This window comes from Dermochelys coriacea, chromosome 20 (genome assembly GCF_009764565.3).
Source record: "Dermochelys coriacea isolate rDerCor1 chromosome 20, rDerCor1.pri.v4, whole genome shotgun sequence".
NCBI lineage: Eukaryota > Metazoa > Chordata > Testudines > Dermochelyidae > Dermochelys > Dermochelys coriacea.
Window position 1 is genome coordinate 15730232 of NC_050087.2, and position 21601 is coordinate 15751832.

Sequence of the window (21601 nt, forward strand, 5' to 3'; positions counted from 1 at the left end):
GGCCCAGCTCATTTGCAATGAAGCTCACATGGGGTCCGGGCTCCTGTTATGCTGGAGATCATGGAGGGAACACGATGCTCCACTGCAAAAAACCGCTGGGGCAGCAAGGCTTTGAGCCCACAGCAGCTGCCTTGGCAGCTCACGCTACAGGGCTAATATTAGCAGTGTAGATGTTGTGACTCGGGCTGGAGCCCGGGCTCTGAATCCTGACAAGGGGGACAAGTCTCAGAGCCCAGGCAGGAATGTCTACATTGCGCTGTGGGGCTAAAAATAGCAATCTGCCCAAGTCAGTTGACCCAGTCTCAGACTCACTGCCGTGGGTTTGTTTGGGGTTTTTTTTTTTGCTGACATACCATAAATGTTTAGTTGTCTAAGAGCTAGAGGGGATGGGTAAGGGGAAGTAAATCAACAGATTTTGAATCCAGAAGTTCCATTCAGCCCTTCAGTCTTGCAAGGCAGAAACCCCAAATACTCGCAGCACGTTTAAGATATTAACCCCCATTTTACAAAAGGGGAAACTGAGGCACAGAGCAGGGAAGGAATTTGCATAGAGACGGGAAAAGAATGCAGCATTTCCTACTACCACTTCTCGTCCGCTGTCTCTCTCATACAGGCATGTGGCTCACGCAAACTCCCGCCTGCCTCAGGGAAATAAGTCCAGTCACTCAGCTCAGAAACCATGTGACACCAACAACAATAAAGGACACACAAAAACCACTTCCCCCCATAATGGCATTTATTAAAGGGACATTCTACCACTACAAACTGTTTCTGAAGATCCCCCTCACAAAACAAACCCCAAACAAAACCAGGACTGCGCTTGCAACACCCTTCTTTGCACCCACACATAGGAAAAAGTGTCCAAACCCAGCCTGGAATTCCAAACAGCTTAATCCCTAGCCCATGCAGCTTCCCAAGGCAGGGGCTTGTAATCAGTGTCCAGGAAGGAGCTCCAGGCGCTGCTGGTACCATCCAGGAAGATCCAAGGAAACCTCTTGATACAATAAGAATTTCCTCAAGTTAAAAACAGCAGGTAAAAGCCAAGAGAGGCCAAGGTGGCTAATTTAGCCCATCCTCCTCTCCTTCTCTCACTCTGATTCACACCCCTCCTTTGCAAACAATCCCCTGCCCATTCACTACAGGCCCAAAATCAGTTCAGCCAGGGATCTGCCACCACCTTAAATCCTCAGCGGCGCCAACGGCCAAGCGATTGCCTCTTGCGAGACCCTGAGTAACTGCTGCATCAGAACAGAGCCAAACATTCTGAATCTAAGAGAGAGTGAAGTTATCCCAAAAATAAACCAGAGCAGTGATCACCAAACGGCTCTGCAAGCCAAAGTAGCAGAGGTTTTGCTCAGTCTAGCATCTGGATGTTCAGAAGGTAAAACACACTTGTCACCATGACTGGACTCAAGAAAGCATAGCAACAAAAGCTATTATCTGATCCTCAGCCTTCCATGCCACAGAAGCCCGTCTCCCTTCCCCTCACCCCAGCATCTCCCCCACTTCTCCAACACTGCAGCCCGATTTACTTCCCACTCTCCAGTACTGAGGTTTTGCTGTATTTTGATTAAGAGACAAATGAGCAAATCTGAGCCTACTGCTGCAGGGGGACCCGTCTGAGAAATGCAGTCATCTGTGTCAGTGATTGTCCTGTTTTCTGACAAATGGCTCATTCAAACCAGTTTACCCCACACTGGAGTATGGAAAGCAAGTACAGCAGTGCCCCTGTTTAGGTAAGGCAAAAAGTTAAATGTGTCTGTGCTGGAGAGAGCTAGCCAAAAACCAATATCCAGAACTGGGACTGAAGGAAGGAGGTTTTACAGTATTTCATTGTTCATCTTACATTTCTAGCACACTTTGTGGCCAAAGATCTCAAAGCACTTTACAAAGGTCAGAATGTTATTCACTCTGATTTAGAGGGAGAAACTGAGGTGCTAAGTGGGGAAGCGACTTGCCCAGGATCACACTGGAAGTTGGTGGAAGTCACAGGAAAAAAACCCAGGGCTCCAGACAACCTGTTGCCCTGCTATAACCACTAAACAAAACTGCTCTGCATCAACATTTCAACTGTTATTCAAAGCAGGGTGGAAGCCAAGATATAGCCTCTTCCAACAGGACACCGCTTGGTCAGACTAGGATTAGTAATGGACTTTTTTTTTTTTTTAAATTAACAGTTGCCATTTAATCATGGTGACAAGTGTTTCTTATCTTGTGAACTTTCAAACTGCCGGGCTGAGCAAAACAAAATGTTCCTCTCCTCCCCCGCTTAACTAGGGCAACATTTCCAAATTGTCCCTTAACCATGTTACATGTGCATGGGTCTAAATTGGCCCCAGGGTAATTCACAAAAAGGAACAACAGCTATAAAAAGACCCTTGGATGGAAAAGCTAATAAAAAACCCAGCCACCTTCTCCAAAGCTCCCGATTGTCTCATGTTATGGAACTAGTACATTTTTTTCCACGTACAAAATACTGTAATATCCAGAATTAGCACAAATGAGCTTCCTGCCCAGTTGCTGCTACTGATTGGCCGCCTCACAAGCGTCTATCCAATCACTGTACACGTCCACCGGTTCTGAAAGATCTGAGAGGATCAAAGGTCAAGGAAGATGACACCAAAACACCACCGTCACCTGCCCTGAAGCACGGAATTCATCTTGCACTGGGAACTTAAAGAAATTTTTTTTGCACCAACTCTTCCCCGCAACACCTGTCTGCTGGCCCTTTGTGACAGCGTTGTGGGACAAACACCACCGCCACTCTGTCCCTTCCTTGCACTTTTCATCAGTACATCTTGTAGAACTGATCAATAAAATTGTTTTTAATTGATCACTTTATTAATATAACTTCATAAGCAAAGTTTTATGAATGAAACAACATTCATTCATAAAACTGATTACCCCAATAACTGGCTAATTGAGTTTCACTTTCAATCCAATTGCTGCTTAAATCACTGAAACTTACACTGTTTCAACATTGTAACTTCTGCTCACTGTTTGCCATTCCTTACACTTGTCCACATTGTAACTCAAACTCCATTTTAACTTGTCCCAAACTCCATTTTAAAATCCTCACTCCATTTTGTAAAAGCTTGCTACAACCTTCATTTTTGCAAAACTCTGCTGTAATCTTATTAGTTTAGTTTAGATGTGTGAATGAGGTATTTATGGATGATGGAATCAACCTCCAGTCCCAGCCCTTCCTAATGAAATAAAGTGTAAACACCAACAGCTGAAGATGCAAACAACAGCCCTCACAAAACAAGAAGAGTCCACCCTAAAAGGAAAAGAACAAAAGTACTATTGAAGAAACATCAAAGCCAGGTCCTAGGCTGAAAGTCATGTCTGCAATTGACGGGTGATCAATCACATCGAACCCAGAGGCAGCATGACACAGCAAGACCTATAGATTCTGGATTCAAACTAAAGCCTACAAAAAGGATGGGTGAGATGGAAGACTTTGGAGGGTAACATTCTGATGCCAACATGGAAGAGCATCAGTGCATGTCCAACAGAGACCCAGCTCTTACTTGTAGGAGGCTTTCTTGGCCAGTTAGCCGCCACAAACTAGGAACCCAAGTTACATTCAGGACTGGTAACTACACAGCAGCTGCAGAACAGCATATGTGTGTGTGTGTGTGTGTGTGTGTGCACATAAGTATTAGATATTAGTTATTGGTCATAAATCAAACTGTGTTATTATAATAAACGTGACATCTTGTCTTGTCCCCTGAAACGATCCTGTGTAGTTCTGTCTGCATAACAATCTCAAAGCAGCTTCTGTAGGGAGGCAAGTATCATTATCCCTACTTTAGAGATGGGGAAACCGAGGCACATACTGGGAGACGTTAGCAGACAGCCTTGCTAGCAATTAACTCCCTGTCATACCAACCATGATTCTGACCTTAGTGCGGACACAGACTAAGAACATGCTATCCAATCAATTGTTTCATGCTGCTGCAGGATGATAAAGGCCAACACATGAAAGCAAGATGGGAAGTTAATTCTATTTTCTAACATGTGCTTCTGGATTCAGTTCCCAACAGCTACATGCACCACCAAAGTTTTTTCCTTATGTCATTGACAGGATCAAGATTGGATGTTTTCCTAAAAGACCTGCTCTAGTTCAAACAAAATTCTTTTGGGGCAGTCCTATGACCTGCATTATCCAGGTCAGACTAGATGGTCACAATAGTCCCTTCTGGCCTTGGAATCTATGAGTACTGCTATATGACTGTCTAGTTATTTTAGCTGCTGCCTCTTTGCTTCCATTTTCCATCATGGGCTGGAACAGGAAGTGCCAAGATACCACAAGAAGCTGTGCTCTAGCCCAGTGGAAAGCACCAAACCCCAGGGGTCTCAGGAGTTTGCTGCTGCTGACTATAACCAGAGCAGGTTTTTTGCAGATACTTGGACACTTCACGCTGGCAAAGTTCTGGGGGCTCAGGAAAACCTGAACTCCAAGACCTCTGTGGCTGAAGTAGAACTGCACTGAAAATACATTTCCCTCCATCAATACATGGGAAAAAAACAACTACAGTAAAAATACCCTGCTTCCGTCATTAGAAGTGCAAAGGATACACGTTATGGGAGTCTGAAATTCTTCCAGACACACAGTACATGATATTACGCCAGTGTTCCGAGCCCGGTCCCTGGAACATAGAAAACAATATTCCAGCAATAGCAAATATTTCCAAAGAACAAGACAAATGGAAGTTCAAAGAGCAAACAATCAAGAGCAAGTGGTTAGAGAAATTGACTTAATAGAAGAATACGCTTCTCTTCCATAGCACCCACTGAAACAAAACGTAGTATTAACAAATTAAGCATCACAACACAAGAGCTAATAAGTTATTCACATTTTACTGACAGGGAAACGAGCAAACAGAAGGGAAGCAACTTGCCCAACGTGATCACAAAGCAAGTCGGTTGCAAGAGCTGGAAAAAGAACCCAGGAGTCCTGACTCCTAGTCTTCTGCATTAACCAATGAACCATGTTCCGTCTCAGGATTTATGAGAAGTTAAGAGAACTAAACATGTAAGCATTAGGCTAAAAGATAAACAAACATAAAAATGTGCAAATCATCTGCACACTCTGAAGGGTGAGGGGAAGCATTTGAGGTGGTACAGACCCAAGTCCCAGTGTGGTTCATTATAAACTAAAATACAGGAAAACAGGGGATGAAGATTAGGAAAAAAAATCTCAATAGGGAAATCTTGTTGCACTTTCCTATTACTTTGATGGACATGATCCAGGGTATGCACAGCCACGCTTCAGTATTACTTGCTGATGGGGATATAGCAAAAACCCAAACACCCTTACTAATGTTGCTAATGTCTGTTGCTCACTTACATCATTTCAAAAATAAGTTGCTTAATTACTGAAATGCTTTCATATGGCTTAGGCTATAACACACCAATCAAACCAATGGGCCAGTCGAGCCCTGTATGCCCCCCTCTACCCCTGCCAGATTAAAACAAATGGATCCCTTCTAGCATGGCTTCAATTTCCAATTGGAAGAGACCAATTGGCCCAGCTTACCCAGTACCATTCCCCTTCTTTGCCATGCCAGATCTGACGAACAGGCTCATCAATCTAATGATGAAAAGTGCCATGATAATAATAATCGTAACAACCACCCCAGCTTTTATCTTGTGCTTTTCATCCACAGATCTCAAAGCACTTTACAAAGGAGATTGGTATTATTATCCCCCTTTTACAGAAGGGGAAGGTAAAGCGACATGTGCAGGGTCACCCAGCAGACAAGTGGCAGAGCCAGAAATAGAACCAACATATCTGGAGTCCTGGCCCAGTGCTCTAGTCTCCCTATAAGAGCTAGGTATTACTATCTACCTGTTTTGTCCACCGTCCCTTGCTGCCATACTAGATCAAACCAATGGGCCGATCTAGCTCAGTTTCCTCCCTCTGTCATGCTGAACCAAGCCAACAGCCTAGTAACCTGTCTCCAGCAGCGGCCAATACAAGATGTTTCAGAGAATGAACGGCGTCTCCCAGTAATGCACCTAACCCCTCAGTGTGGGGACTTCCTGATCCAGCTCCAGGTGGGAATCAGCTCATCCCCTGTACCCTGAGGGCCAGCAGCCCCCCATAAGTGGAGCGTAATGAGCACTAACACGGCAGCTCAGCTGGCTGTGCCCCCACCATTAGAATCAGAGAGGCCTCTCCAGCCCACCCACTTACATTTTGACATCGCAGGACTTCTCGTGGTTACAGAAGGGGCAGGTGAACTGCGTCTCCAGGGTGCCCGTCATCTTCTTCTTGGGCGGGGGCTTCCGCTTTGACTTCCTGCGGCCCATCTTTGCCTGCAAGGCGCAAAGGAGAGGGAAAGCGTCAGTCCTCTAAGGGCCAGAGGGGATCACATGGGCTGCCCTTTCTCCTTCATCCACCACACCTCACCCCCAGCTCTAGGGTGCCCAGGAAGGAGCATGTGGGGCTACAAGGAAATGGGGGCAGATAGACTCCCTGGGTCTGGATTTAAACCCCGCCCATTATCACAGCTGTTGGGGCATCACCCAGCATCGCCTAGGAAGTGGGAGGCTCATAAACCACCCTCCCCCGCAAAAACATGTAGAGCAAAGAAATCTAGGCCCCGCGGCTTGAGCCATGGCCTCCCCTTCCATCCAGAGGCAGGGGAGCAAGAGCCCAGCGCCCCCCCCGCCCCGCGATGGGGGCCCCCCCCGCCCCGCGATGGGGGCCCCCCCCGCCCCGCGATGGGGGCCCCCCCCGCCCCGCGATGGGGGCCCCCCCCGCCCCGCGATGGGGGCCCCCCCCAGGGACAGGAGCCCAGCGCCGCCCCCCCCAGGATGGGGCCCCCCCCATGAGAGCTCCGACCAGGCTACGGGGTAGGGGGCAAGAACCGACCCCAGCCTCCCCTTCCTCATGGACACGGAGGGGGGGGGGGGTCACTTTCAGGCCCCCACCTGTCTCCTGCCTCCAGCCTCCCACCCCAGCCGCGTTTCCAACGGCGACCGTCACTTCCTGCGCCGAACCGGAAGAGAAACACGCTCGCCCCGCCCGCCCCGCCGGCAGCCATTGGCTGGCCTGCGGCCGAGCGCGCGGAACGCGAAATGATTGACAGCAACGGCGGGAGGAAATGAGGTCAGAGAGTAGCGGGGCGGGGCGCCTGGACCGGAAGTAGCCCACCCGGCTGCCTTGTTGTGGCCGCCAAGATGGCGACCGTAGGGGGGGGAGGCGCCCAAGACCAAGGGGGCTTGAGGGGGAGGGATCCCGGCCCCGGCCCCGGCCCCGGCGGCTGGGGGGGCCCCAAGCCAGGAGGAGCCTCCCCGGGGGCCGAGGCTCGGTTTTGATGGGGCCGGGGGAAGCCCCAGCTGGGGCATTGGGCGGGATCTCCCCCCTCCACCCACCTGAGAGTAATGCAGGGTGGTCCCCCCCCAGCAAAGGAAACGAGGGTGTGACCCCCCCAGCACAGATTGCCCCCCTGGGGCTCATCCCGCTTCCGGGGCAGCTGCACCCCAGCCCCGCCCTCCAGCCAGGAAGGGGGGGGGCATAGGGAGGCAGAAGAGATTCTCCCAGGTTGGGCTTTGGGCAGGACGCCGGGGTTCACACCCCGACCCTTGAAGAGCCTGGGGATCTTCAGCACTCAGCAGCCCCTGCTTTGAGATCTCTCCGTCCTGTGGGTTATTTTTTGGGGGGGAGTGACACTCAGGTGTGGTCCTGAGCCTCGCCTTCCCCATTGCTCCTCAGGACAAGAGAGTCTTGTCCAGATAAAGGGCAGCACAAATGACTCTGCCCTGGAGAGGCTGCTGATTCGAGGCTGTTAACGGTCAGCAACAAGCTTTGCTCTGCAGATAAGTTTCAGAGTAGCGGCTGCGTTGGTCTGTATTCGCAAAAAGAACATGAGGACTTGTGGCACCTTAGAGACTAACAAATTTATTTGAGCATAAGCTTCCGTGCGCTATGCATCCAATGAAGTGAGCTGTAGGTCACGAAAGCTTATGCTCAAATAAATTTGTTAGTCTCTAAGGTGCCACAAGTCCTCATGTTCTTTCTGCAGATGAGCTAACTCAGATGGGCAAGGCCAGGGACTGACCCTTAAGCACAGAAGGAAGAGACTAATTAGTGTCTGTGCTGGTTGGGTTTGGCCAGGTTTCTTGTTTGTTTGTTTGTTTTTGGGAGTTTTTGGACAGGTAAAGAGAAAACCTGTATTTAAAATCGGTCCTGCCCTGCCCACTTGGGATTACTGCCCAGGAAAGCATTTTCAATTTTACCACTGATACTGTGTAAGTTTCTGTGTCTTACTTGCTTTGGGACAGTAAGGCCATGTCTACACTTGTGAGCGCTACAGTGTCAATAGCTATGGTGCTGTAACCCTGTAGTGTAGATAGGTTTCATAGTAGCAGCCGTGTTAGTCTGTATTCGCAAAAAGAAAAGGAGTGTAGATACAGGCTGTAGCAATAGAAGGGGATTTTCCATCGCTGTAGGAATTCCGGAGACATAACTAGGTCGATAGAAGCACTCTTCTGCCAACCTAGCTCTATCATGGGGTTCGCATAGCTACAGCTCTCTGTGGGGTGGATTTTTCACACCCCTGACCACCTAGCTTTGATGACCTAAGTTTTAAGTAAAAAGAAAAGGAGTACTTGTGGCACCTTAGAGACTAACAAATTTATTTGAGCATAAGCTTTCGTGAACTACAGCTCACTTTGTTGGATGCATTCAGTGGAAAATACAGTGGGGAGATTTATATACATAGAGAACATGAAACAGTGGGTGTTACCATACACACTGTAAGGAGAGTGATCACTTAAGGTGAGCTATTACCAGCAGGAGAGCTTGGGGGGGAAAACCTTTTGTAGTGATAATCAAGGTGGGCCATTTCCAGCAGTTGACAAGAACGTCTGAGGAACAGTGGGGAGGGGAATAAACAAGGGGAAATAGTTCTACTTTGTGTAAATTTTTAAGTTTAAGTTTTAAGTGTAGACCAAGCCTGAAACTAGTCATTGGGCTGTCAGCTTCTAAAGTCGTAATCCTCATGCCCTTAGCGCAGTGCTCTTGACTTGGGGTTTGCAACACAGTAGGTGTTTTTGTTTACTAGGCCTTGTTTATAGGCGACAGTTGCACCAGTTTTTCAAACAAGCACCTTTGTGCTTTCTCCTATGTAGCCCCTCCCAAAAACCTTGACAATGGTTAGGCAACTGCTGACCAGTGTTGGCTAATTGCTTCCTTGTGCTCTATCTACCTGCTCTCACCAGTTTTGTAATTAGATTGGAAGCTCTTTGGGGGCAGGGACCAGCTTCGTATTCAGTATTTGTGCAGCCTGTAGCAACCTGGGGTCCTGGGCCATAACTGAGGCTCCTAGATGGTACAGTAAGGCAAATAATACATTGAACCAAAATCAGTTTTTAAACCAGTCTAGTTAAACTGGAGCAAATCCCTGGGGAGGGCGCTGATTTTGTTTTTGTAAGTGGCTTATTTTGGTTTCACCTGAACCTATTCCCTGTCTTAAACTAAGCTGAAAAGGGCTGCCTCTCTTCCTGTATAACGCAGGTTGGAGAACAGCCCTGAGTTAATTCCTGCTTGAATTAGAGCCTGTCCTATGAAAACATCCACTCCAGTTAAAAATCCAGGGACACTCATGCTAAACGGCTCAGGTTGAAACTTTCATTCAAATCCCCTCTTTGTGCCCCAGAAAACCTCCATTGCTTTAATTAAAGTATAGAAACATTTCTGTCCATAGCTGAGTGCTGGGGACAGAGCACAGGATGGACTCGGGAGACCTGGGTTCTATGGGGCATGCCCTAGCGGAGGGGTAAAAGTGGGGTGTTAAAGATGAGTAGGCAGCATTCTTTCCCCCCAGATTTGGTTCCCAGCCGCTGGACTGATCCACGGAGAGTTTCTGTATGTTCTTTCCCTGACCTTCTGCCAGGGGTTGATTCTTTAGGCACGTGGATGTTTGCCAGGGAAAATGCAGTATAGATTGGTTCATATGGGATTTCCTGGCAAGCACCAAAGAAATGGGGTCTGGTTAGGAAAGCAGCCTGCACATCACAAAACCGTCATGTGGATCATCATTCCTGAATCCTGGCTAGGAGAGGTACCAATAGCAGTGCCTAGCTCAGGGGTGGGCAGACTTTTTGGCCCAAGGGCCATGTCAGGGTGTGAAACTGTATGGAGGGCCAGGTAGGGAAGGCTGTGCCTCCCCAAACAGACTGGCCCCTGCCCCCTATCCACCCTCTCCCACTTCCTGCCCCCTGACTGCTCTCCTCAGAACCTCCAACCCATCCAACCGCCCAGTTCCTTGTCCCCTGACTGCCCCCTCCCACGGCCCCATATCCCTAACTGCCCCCCCAGGACCCCAACCCCATCAAACCCCCTGTCCCCTGACCACTCCCCCCAACCTCTGCCCCATCCAACTGCCCCCTGACCCCAGACTGCCCCCCCAGGATCCCCCGCCCCCTTACCATGCAGCTCAGAGTAGCAGGTGCTTGCCGCCTGAGCCAGTCCTGCTGCCCGCACAGCAGCATTGCTGCAGGGGAGGGGGGACAGCACGGGAGGGGCCGGGAGCTAGCCTCCCTGGCCAGGAGCTCAAGGGCCGGGCAGGACAGTCCCACGGGCCGGATGTGGCCCACGAGCCATAGTTTGCCCACCTCTGGCCTAGCTCCTATAGTGCTTGGTGTCTTGGGAATACTGACAATATCTCAGTGAGCCTGCAATAGCAGAGGGGTTGCGGGTCGGGGCTGAGGGGCATCAGCAGAGCTTCAAGTGCAGGGAGCCTAGTGCTGGAATAGGAAGGGATGGCTGAGGGCCAAGATGGAGGGGCAGGGGAAGGGGAATGTGGGTTGGGATGGAGGGGCACCACCGGAGTTGTGTGCATGGAGGAAACGTAGGGCTGGAAGCACAGTGGGAAATATAGGTCAGGATTGAGGGGTGTTGGTAGGGGGCTGTGGGGCAGGACTGTTTGTGTGTGAGGCCAGAGCTCGGGGACCCAGGGGGCTGCAGTGCGGGAATGAGGGGCATCGGCAGAGCTGAGCAACCGTCCTGCTCAGTCTCCCCCTCGGTTTCCCCAATGGGAAAACATGTCATTATTTGCAAGGTGTGGGCGCCGGGCTGTGAAGAGAGAAACAATCGGACTTTTTAAAATATAATTTATTGAAAATAGTCACAAGAAAGACACTTAGAAGAGTCTGTTCCCTTTGCAGCAGCTTCAGGGAGCAACAGATCACAGGTGCAATGCTGCAGAGGGTGAAGAAGAAGTTTCTCCAGAACTTAAAAGTCTTTGACAATCACACGGGGATCACGCGCCCGCCCCTTTTTACGGTTAGACTTGGAGGAAGCACACAGGACCGGTCAGTATGTGAGGGTTAAAAACAGTCATCTCAGAAAACACAAACACAGCCCAGGTCAGATCTGGGCAGTACTGCGTCTTCCTCTGGCACAACACAGTTTACTGGTCAGCAAAAAAAAAAAAAAAATCAGCTTCCCAGCCCCATAGCATGTGGCTATGAGGATTTTGTACCTGAGAAGAGGAAGGAAGGTCACAGCGCCTCCAGGTGACAGGATGAGGGAATAGCTCTCCTGGGAGCATTGGTGGTTAAGTCATTTATGCAGTAGCAGTACATGAGGAGAGGTACAGAGGCGATCCCCAAGGAATTTACAGCCTCAGAAGGCAAAGAGGGGAGCGTGAAAGGGCCATTAGCCCCGTTTTACAGAAGGGGAGCTGGTGCCTAAAGAGAGGAAGACATGGTCACTCAGGGGACTCTGGCGCAGCCAGGAATCAAACCCGGATCTCCGGCCTGCCACAGCCCGGGGAAAAGTTTGCATATTCCCACTCTTCTCCCACAGCAGCCACGTGCTGCCCCTAGAAGTGGGATAGAGAGGGGAGATGGCAGGAGACTTGCCCCAACCAACCCAGTGATACCTCGGTGCAAACCCACGACCTGTGCCCTCCGAGCTCCTAGCAGCAGGGCGGGGAGGCGCATGTGCAGCAGGCAAAGAAACAGGGACGTCTCCCCAGGGACGTGGGTGGTGTGATGGGAAAGGGAGCACAGACTCTGATTCCCCTGGCCCCATCTACAAAGGGTCCTGGACACAGAAACCTATGGGGAGGGCCCCAAAGCCACCATTGGTTTGAGGGGGTCAAAGGGAGCTGGAATGATCTATTGAGGAGGGAAGAGGGGATCAAGCAATAAACAGAGGGGGATGCTTCTCCAGGGGAGGAGGTGTTTGCAAAGCCTTGGGAGGCATGCTGGGGGCTACAGGGGGCAAGGGGAGGATTCCCCCAGAGATCGGATGCAGGAGCCTTAAAAATCAGAGAGCTTCAATGCCTCTCGCAGCATTTCCCTTAGTGCCAAACGAAAGAGGAGTGAGCTCTGAACCCCCACTTCCTGCACCCTCCTAGATGGGGGCGTGGGGAGGGGTCTCAGAGGCGGCTCCTCCGGGGCAGGGAGGTCTTGTAGAGGGACTTGCCGCTGGCCTCAATGTAGGTGACACTCATCTCCTTGCTGTTGATCTCCACGTAGGCGAAGCCGCCCAGGGACGCCGGCTCGGCGTAGAAGAAGCGCAGGTAGCCCTCGGGCACCTTGTGGTAGTGCTTCCGTGAGTTCTCCATGAAGTTGCCGGCCCCGCTCAGCACGTAGCCCACGCCAGCCTTGTCCTGCAGATACTGATCGGGGAAGATGGGGGTGGGGGCTCAGAGCAGATCCATACTCCTGCTGCCTGGGTACTCGCGCCCCGTAGCCAGCAAACTCGTGCCGGGGTGAGCAAGAGGCGTGCACGTTGTGCCCCCTGGGGCTGCTCTGGGGCAGGGCAGCACGTTGTAAGCTAGCACCCCTGCCTGGCGGGCACAGAACAGTATCAACTTGCAGAGCTAATCTCTGGAGAGGGGTGGATGGGGGAGGGAACTTAACTGTGCTCCTTCACTTCAGAACTGTTTGGGGTCTAGTGGATTAGAGCCAGGGGGGGTGGGGGACTGTTTGCCAAGACTCCTGGGTTCTAGTCCCAGCTCTGGGAGGATGGGATCTAGTGGTTAGAGCAAGGTGGGGCTGGGAGTCAGGACTCCAGGGTTCTAGGCCCAGCTATGGGAGGGGAGTGGGGTCTAAGGGTTGGGTTGGGTGGGGGGCTGGGAGTCAGGACTCCTGGGTTCCAGTCCCAGCTTTGCTGTTGATTTACACCCTTGGATGAGTCTCGGCCAGTACTGCCCAGGGTGGCTGAGGCGGGGTGCGATGGGCTAGCAGGGAGTTGATGGACATCTCCCTAGCAGGGGTGCTCAGAGCCCTGTGGAATAGACCAGAGGGGACAACCTTGCCCCAGAGCCCCCCACCCCCGCTTACCTGCAGGTTGTGATCATGGCCACACAGGTAGGCAGTGGCCTTGTACTTGAGCAGCAGCGGCTGCAGGTGTTTCACCAGGCAATGGGTGGGCCCATGCTCGGCCACCGACCACACCGGGTAGTGGCCGGCCACCAGCAGGTAGTCGTCTTGGGAGGCAGCCATCTGCTTGCGGAGCCAGGCCAGCTGGCTGCGGGCCAGCCCCACATTCTGGGGCTGCTGGGGCTGCTGGGACTGGAAGTCGTCCGAGTTCCCACACAGGGTGACAGTGTCAATCATGAGGAGGGCCACCGTGGCGTTGCTCTTGGGGACCTTGAACTTCAGGCTGTAGTAGTAGTTGGGGAAGTTCCTGCAGAACAGAGGGGGAGGGGTGTCAAATGTTAAACTAGAATTGATCTCCACGCAACCTCCCCCCCCCACCCCCGCAGTCTCCTGGATCAGCATGGGGGCTGCAGGTCGGGACTGAGGGGCACCAGCAGAGCTGTGGGGGAGACCAGGGCTAGGCTAGCAGGGGCTGCAGGTCAAGACTGAGGGGCACTGCCAGAGCTGGGGGAGGGGAGCCCAGAGATGGGCTAGCAGGAGCTACAGGTCAGGATTGAGGGGCACCAGCAGAGCTGTGGGTGGGGAGCCCAGAGCTGGGCTAGCAGGGGGCTGCAGGTCAGGATTGAGGGGCACCGGCCGAGCTGGGAGGAGCCTGGGGCTGCGATAGCAGGGGGCTGCAGGTGTAGAAGGGGATCTAACCCCCACCCCTCTGAGCCCCAATATAGCAGGATGCAGGAGGGTTCGGCGGGTGCGGGGGGCCCTTACCAGCGCTTGGAGACCTTGCTGTAGGCAATCTGAGCCGAGACGTTCCCCGAATGGTCGTGATTCCCAGCCACCACATACCATGGCACCTTGCGCAGCGACTGCCCCTTGAACACAGCCTCAAAGGTGTCCTGCCCCGAGAGAGGGGATGGCAGAAAACGTTTTCACATTTCACCATCGGGGGGGAGCCGCACCTGCCAATCCTTCCCCGCCCCCCGCGCTGTCCTCACTGGACGGGGAGACAAATCTCACTCATGGCTGTTATTTGGAACCCAGGCGTTCCCTGGTGGGGTGGGGAACCACGAAGATATTTACCCCTCACGTGCCATAACCCCTAACGCGCCCATGTCCACCACTGCAGCCAGGGGGCTCACGCTAGCCAGTTTCCTGTGTTGGTTGACGTCTGCATCCTACCAGGGCCACACGGGGGCGCCGCCTTCAGTAAAAGGGCTGCAGCAGTGTAGTGACACCCCAAGATTTTTTGGGTGGGGAGGGTAGAGGGCTGTCTCTACCCAAAGTTCATCCTGCAGTTTCTAATGGAGATAGGAGTCTCCCTGGCCTAAACTCAAGTGTTGTGTGCAGTTAAATAGGTGCCATACCTCACCCCAGTAGCGGCCACATCTCAGCTCAGGGTGAGGGATCCCTGCATAAACAAGTGCTGGATCCCAGTCCCTGTGTGCTGTGGGGGGACCCCCAAGGACTCCCTACCTGGAACCTCTTGTCGTTGACATCCCGCACCCCATTGTAGTAGAAGTTGTCGCCGAGGGACAAGATGAAGTCCGCGCCCAGCGCTGCCACTGTACGGCCCATCTCTTTGGCTGTGGCCACCTCGCGCATCGTGTGGAAGGGGGGATTGGACACCCCGCCCCAGTCCCCCAGGGCGATGAAGCGCAGGGAGGAGCCGGCAGAGAGCGGGCTGGCGTAGGGGGTCGGCAGAGCCACCAGGAGGAGCGCGGAGAGACACAGGTAACCCGCCATCTGTGGGGAAAGGTGGGAGATGCAACCACAAGCAACAGGAGGGGCTCTGCTCTGGGCCAAAGCATTGAACCCAGTCTCAGCAAGGAGGCAGGGGTTAGGGCAAGGGATGAGCCAGGACTCCTGGGTTCTATCCCAGCTCTGGGATGGGGGTTGGGTCTACTGGGTTGGAAGAGGTGGGCTGGGACCCAGGACTCCTGGGTTCTATTCCAAGTTCCAGAATGGGAGTGTGTTTCAGTGATTAGAAGATGGATCAGAGAGCAAGGACTCCTGGGTTCTCAACACCACTCTTGAGTCTACAGCCAGGAAGTGCGAGCCAGGACTCCTGGGTTCTATTCCCAGCTTTGCCACTGACTCACTGTGTGACCTTGCTCATGTCCCTGCCCAGCTCTGTGCCTCAGTTTCCCCTCCCACCCAGTCTCTAGGCTGCAAGCTCTTTGGGGCAGGAATTATGTCAAGGTTCCTTCCCCACTCTGAACTCGAGGGTACAGATGTGGGGACCTGCATGAAAGACCCCTTAAGCTTGTTCTTACCAGCTTAAGTTAAAAACTTCCCCAAAGTATAAATTTTGCCTTGTCCTTGAACCCTATGCTGCCACCACCAAGCGTGTTAAACAAAGAACAGGGAAAGAGCCCACTTGCAGACGTCTTCCCCCAAAATATCCATTCAAGCCCTACACCCCCTTTCCTGGGGAAGGCATGATAAAAATCCTCACCAATTTGTACAGGTGAACACAGACCCAAACCCTTGGATCTTAAGAACAATGAAAAATCAATCAGGTTCTTAAAAGAAGAATTTTAATTAAAGAAAAGGTAAAAGAATCATCTCTGTAAAATCAGGATGATAAATACTTTTCAGGGTAATCAGGTTCAAATCATAGAGAATCCCTCTAGGCAAAACCTTAAGTTACAAAAAGACACAAAAACAGGAATATACATTCCATTCAGCACAGCTTATTTTACCAACCATTAAACAAAAGGAAATCTAACGCATTTGTAGCTAGATTAGTTACTAACTAACAGCTGTAAGGCTGCATTCTTGATCTGTTCCCGGCAAAAGCATCACACGGACAGACAGACCCTTTGTTTCCCCCCTTCCAGCTTTGAAAGTATCTTGTCTCCTCATTGGTCATTTTGGTCAGGTGCCAGCGAGGTTATCTTAGCTTCTTAACCCTTTACAGGTGAAAGGGTTTTGCCTCTGGCCAGGAGGGATTTTATAGCACCGTATATAGAAAGGTGGTTACCCTTCCCTTTATTTTTATGACAAACTATCTCTCGGATGAGAAAGCTGCAGCTTCCATGCGCTCTCAGCTCACCTGAGGCGGTCCGGGTTTGAAGCAGGATTAATGAATTAATGCAGGATTAATGCCCAGACTCCTGGCAGAGAGACTGGCCCTGGCCTGAAGAACCAGCAACCTAAATAGCTAAAAGAGGGGCCGGGAAACAGGCACAGAGCAGGGAAGTGACAGAGCCAGAGAAAACTTTGTAGGTGTCCTGCCTCACAGCCTAGTGTTCTGTCCGCTAGGTCGTCTCCTCCCAGCACCCCCAGATTGCTGGGGTTGCTCCCAGTCCAGCACTGGATCAGAACGGTGCAGTCCCAGCTCATCTCTGAGCCGTTCACACTCAAACATACCAGAGCGTACCAAAAATTCCCACCCGCATCAAATCTAGCAGCCCAGTAATCTGGGGCGGTTCCGAACCAATACAGATTTAATAAAGCCCAAAAGAGGAAAAGTGCCAGGAACCCCATTTAACCCCCCCAGGGACTTGGCAACTGTCATCGATTTGACATGCAAGGAGCCCAGATACCGCAGTGATGGGCAGCGGCTAAAACCTGGAAATAGAGTGCTAGCCAGCACAGTGGCGCTGCTACACCTCTGGCATGTCAGGACAGCTGCAGGCTGGAGCTTAGCTTCGAAGAGGAGCGACGCACTATAACAAGGCCAAAGCGCCTCCATTGCTGAGCAGGAAGAGGGTAAAGCAGGAAGCAGGTGAAGGAGACAGAAAATGCAAAGGAGACAGAGGCAGAGACCCGGGCGGGGGCTAGGAAGAGGCCACCGGCTGCAACGCTGATGAAGCTGGCAAAGGAGCGTAACTTACACTTGTCAGTTTCGCCGCCAGGCGCTGAGGGGAGAGTGGCGCTGTCAGGGATCAAACCCTGCCTGCTTCGGTCTCAGAGATGCGCCTGCCCGCCGTCGGGAAGCCCTCCTGGTGCCACCTGGGAGCTGTCAGGTCGCCACTGAGGACGCTGTGCCAACGGGGACATTTTATCAGGCCCTGAAAAGGGGAACTTGAGCGCGGCGGGGGCTGGGGGGGGGATTTGAGCACTTGTGGCTTTCTCCCTCCCCACACGTGTCAGAAGCAGCTCCAAGCAGCAAAGTTGATTATTAAGAGTGTGATGGAGAAACGGCTGCCCGATGACCCACGGCTCCTTCCCCCCACCCCCACAGTCATGTGATGTGACCGACCCATAACCAGCCAGAGTTCTAGTCACACTGCAGCGCACCCTTCAATCACGCCCCAGCTGACTAGGAAGCCAAATACAAGCCAGGCACTTAACCATGCAGCGCCTGACCCCACCCAGCAACCCTGGACTGCTTGGAAGTTAAAGTGACCCTGAGGCCCAGGACTGGACTAGCAGGGGGGCTGTGGGCCAGGATTGGGGAGCCCCAGCAGAGCTGAAGCAGGTGGAGCCCAGGGCTGGGCTAGCAGGGGGCTACAGGTCAGGCTTGAGGGGCACCACAGGGCTAAGGGTGGCGGTTGGGGGGGAGCCAGGGCTGGAATAGCATGGGACTGTGGGTTGGGACTGAGGAGCCCTGGCAGAGCTACCTGGCGGGGGGGGCCTCTCACGGCACCCAGCCACATGGCCAAACCCCCCAGGCTAGCGATCAGGGGGCCCCTGTGTGGCTGCAGTGCCCCCAGAGGTCAGTCCCCTGGCGCACAGCGTCTGAGTGAGGAGCATAGGCAGAGTTCTGTATTTGGGGGGGCAGCTCCGTCAGGCCAATGGGACCCGCGCATAGGGGGACAAATTCCACGCCTGCCTGAGACTTGCAATTTGGAGGGACAGCGCCCCTAACCCCCACCCAAACTACACCCATGATGAGGAGGGCGTCATGAGGACACCGGAACATGTGCCTGGCACAGTCTGAGACACAGGGCAAAGGTCAAGGAGCTTCCCCCCCCCCCCAACACAAGGCCCAGGGCCCTGCCCAGGTGACATGGGGCCCAGCTGGAGGCTCTGTCCTCCCTCCGGCGCCCAATGTCCTTCACCATGAACGCACGTCCTAGGGCGGCCGGCCGCCCTCCCTGACACCAAGATCCAAAAGCCACTGGCCAGCTGGCCCCAGACCGTAGCCCAGCTGCAAGGAGTCGCAGCCCAGAGGACAAGTTGGGATAATTAGAGAGCATTAGCTGCTCAGGGTCACCTGAGTAGACGCCCCTGAAATCCCCGTGATCTGAGTCAACATTCCAGCCCCCCGGGCTGCGCCTGCTAATCCAAGATTTGCTGGCGAGATTCAGAGATGGAAAGTGGGACTTGGCAGGCGGGGAGGGGCTGGGAACTGAACAAGCAGTGGGAACTGAGCCTGTCTGCCCCTCGAGGGGTCCTGCGGCCAGGCTGGGGCACATCGGGTAGGATTAGTCAGTAGTGGGGTGGGGGTGGGGGGGTGAATTCTCCCTGCTGCTCCTGTATAAGTTAGGGATGGAACCCAGGAGTCGTGGCTCCTGTTCCCCCTGCTGTAACCACTACACTCCACCCCTCCCCAGAGCTGGGGAGAGAACCCAGGAGTCCTGACTCCTGTCCACACTGCTGTAACCACTACACCTCATCCCTCCCCAGAGCTGGGGAGAGAACCCCCTTCCTACACTCCAGAGCCAGCACTAAATACTCTTTGAATGAACGGGCTGACATCCGCTATAGCTGTGCACGCTGATGTTCACGGGGCTTTGCACTGCCAAACGACAAGGATTCTCTGTGCTGAGCCCTTCCCACCCAGTGTGACAGAGACACGGGTTAGTGTGGACAGGAGTGGGAGTCAGGACTCGGTTCTATCCCTAGCTCTGGCATAGGGACCGGGGTCTAGAGGGTAGAGTGGGGGCCAAGGGGAGGGGCTGGGAGCCAGGACTCCTGGGTTCTGTTCCCAGGCAGTTGTGTTGCATGGCACATTTGAGATGCCCCGTGAAACTATGACACTGTCTGCAAATCTCAGCAGCCTCTCCAGACTATTTCTAGGAAGCTGTGAGCCCGGAATAACCCGGCTCCTGTGAGATCAAACAATGATTCCGCCCACCCGGCTGCTGGCAGGGAGGAAATCAAGGTGGCTCAGGGAGGATGCGTCAGCGCAGGGAGACTTCCCTCTGACTAAATATAATTCTGGAAAGGGAAGGTGCTTCCCAGCCCCCTGCTCTAACCACTACACCCCATTCCCTTCCCAGAGTTGGGGATAGAATCAGGAGTCCTGGCTCCCAGCCCCCCTGCTGTAACCGTAAGACCCCCCACTACCTCCCCAGAGCTGTGGAGAGAACCCAGGAGTCCTGGCTCCCATCCCCCCCTGCTGTAAACACAAGACCCCATCTCCCTCCTGCTCCTCTCAGACTTCCAGCCCCCCAAGGCAGGGTTTTCCCACAACAGGCCTTCTAGGCTGGCCTCAGGCCCCACCCTGCTCAGGCCAGAGAAGGACCCGCTCCTGAGTCAGACACATGTGGCTGGGGAATGGAAGGGCTGGATCACATGCCACGGCAGGTCAAAGGCCTGCCAGTGCTGGGGGGGCTGTACACAGTGTGGCCTCCAAGAGGTTAAATCCAGCGCCACGAAACCCAGTCTGGCCCCTCACTAATCTGGCCTCCGTCCCACCACTGTGGTATAAGAGAGACAGCACGGTCTAGTGGGGAGGGCAGTGAGATCCAGGTTCTTTCTATCCCTGGCTCTGAGAGGGGGGCTGGGAGCCAGGACTCCTGGATTCTATCCCCAGTTCTGGGAGGGGGGCTGGGAACCAGGATTCCTGGGTTCTATCTCCAGATCTGAGAGGGGGACTGGGAGCCAGGACTCCTGGGTTCTATCCCCGGCTCTGAGATGGGGGCTGGGAGCCAGGACTCCTGGGTTCTATCTCTGGATCTGAAAGAGGGGCTGGGAGCCAGGACTCCTGGGTTCTAGCCCTGGCTCTGAGAGGGGGGCTGGGAGCCAGGATTCCTGGGTTCTATCCCTGGCTCTGGGAGGGGGTGATGTGGGATCTAGTGGTTAGATCCTCTTACTCTCCCCAGAGAGGATTTGGATGTGGGGTTTCAAAGAGACAAACATCTTGGTCCCTAGAGATCTCCCCACATCCCGCAGGCCCCTCTTGTTCGCAGGGCCTGGGTGAAACCAGCCAGGGTTACACCACCTCCAGGCTCTCTCCATAGGGGAGATCTTTAGACCCAACCCCTCCCCTCAGCCCAGCAATAAATGTGTGTGTGTGGGGGGGGGGTGCCCTCACAGCACATCTCACACTGCGGGAGTCCCTTTGGGGCAGATCCCCGTCCCCCACCAGTCCCCCAGGTCACACAGGGCCTCAGATTCAAAGAGAACCAGGCAGAGCTCAAGGCTGCTCCGTGTGGGCTGAACTCAGCACTGGGAAGCAGCCGAGTGGAGAGAGATTGACCCACTTCAGGCCTCCTCCAGAGCAGCCAGCGTCCCATCACCGAAAGGGGCGTCCTTACCCGAGGTCCCAGGCAGCTCCCCTGCCTGCCTTTTGGGGGGAATTCAGCACCTCGCCTCTCCAGGAGCCAGAGGATGTTGGTGTATGTTGCGCTGACTAATCTAAAAGCCTCCCTCAGAGACACCCGCCCTCTGCCCTGAATGAATTAACCTCTGGTGAATCCAGACCTGAACACATCCCAGGAGAAGAGAAAGGCCCAGCCCCGGGGCAAGGCCAAGCTCACCTTGCAGCTGGGAGGGCACCCTGGGAAGGGGCCGAGGTGCAGGCTAGGAAGGAATCTGGAGCAGTCTCAGCACTTGGTCTTGCTTCAGTCAGAAGCTGGTGGCTTTTGAGAGGCTCTTCATACTGAAAACCCAAGGGGGAAGTTGGGCTGGGGCTAAACCCAGGCCTTTCACAGGTAGGCCGGGCCCCTGCAATGCCTGGTTCCAATCAGATCCACCCGGCTGGGAGAGAGAGTTTGCCCCAGCCAGGGAGCCAGCAAAGCAGCAAGAGCCAGTGAGGGCGGTGTGAAAAACCCACCCACCTGAGCGATGTGGCCATGCCAAGAAGGTAGCCACTGACCTAGCTGACTGGTCTCCCCTGGAAACGTACAGCAGCCCCTCTCACCCCCCGAGACTGAGTGAAACCGACCTCACCCCCCCCAGTGTAGACAGTGCTTGGGCGACAGACGAATTCTTCCATTGGCCCCCCTCTCAGGGAGCTGGGTTAGCAACAGCCACAGGAGAAGCCCCGTCTTCACTGTAGTAGTGACTGCGCTAGGTCACGCTGTAGTGTTTTTGTGTGGACACACACACACACCCCATCACTGCATCACTAGGG

General features: G+C 53.5%; 2 protein-coding genes and 1 long non-coding RNA gene across 8 annotated transcripts in view; all 3 read right to left on the minus strand.

Annotated features, from left to right (window-relative positions):
* The window catches only part of LOC122458387, a 493263-nt gene that overhangs the window by 245842 nt on the left and 225820 nt on the right, over window positions 1-21601 (minus strand). The window lies entirely within an intron of this gene.
* ELOF1 (elongation factor 1) lies at window positions 719-7029 on the minus strand. Of its 3 annotated transcripts, none has more exons than XM_043506906.1 (4): window positions 6953-7029; window positions 6206-6327; window positions 4585-4655; window positions 719-2588 (listed from the first exon to the last, which is right to left on the minus strand). In XM_043506906.1, exons 2-4 carry the CDS (start codon window positions 6319-6321, stop codon window positions 2524-2526), a joined length of 252 nt encoding a protein of 83 aa, XP_043362841.1. In that variant the 5' UTR covers window positions 6322-6327; window positions 6953-7029; the 3' UTR covers window positions 719-2523. The 3 variants fall into 3 exon arrangements, with proteins under 3 accessions (XP_043362841.1, XP_038234472.1, XP_043362842.1); XM_038378544.2 differs by having other exon boundaries at window positions 6946-7029; XM_043506907.1 differs by having other exon boundaries at window positions 6957-7022.
* On the minus strand, window positions 11114-21359 carry ACP5 (acid phosphatase 5, tartrate resistant). Of its 4 annotated transcripts, none has more exons than XM_043506901.1 (6): window positions 17190-17497; window positions 15922-15977; window positions 14824-15097; window positions 14119-14246; window positions 13315-13660; window positions 11114-12647 (listed from the first exon to the last, which is right to left on the minus strand). In XM_043506901.1, exons 3-6 carry the CDS (start codon window positions 15091-15093, stop codon window positions 12405-12407), a joined length of 987 nt encoding a protein of 328 aa, XP_043362836.1. In that variant the 5' UTR covers window positions 15094-15097; window positions 15922-15977; window positions 17190-17497; the 3' UTR covers window positions 11114-12404. The 4 variants fall into 4 exon arrangements, with proteins under 4 accessions (XP_043362836.1, XP_043362835.1, XP_038234731.1 ...); XM_043506900.1 differs by having other exon boundaries at window positions 15922-15990; XM_038378803.2 differs by lacking the exons at window positions 15922-15977; window positions 17190-17497 and adding an exon at window positions 21006-21359 and having other exon boundaries at window positions 14824-15093.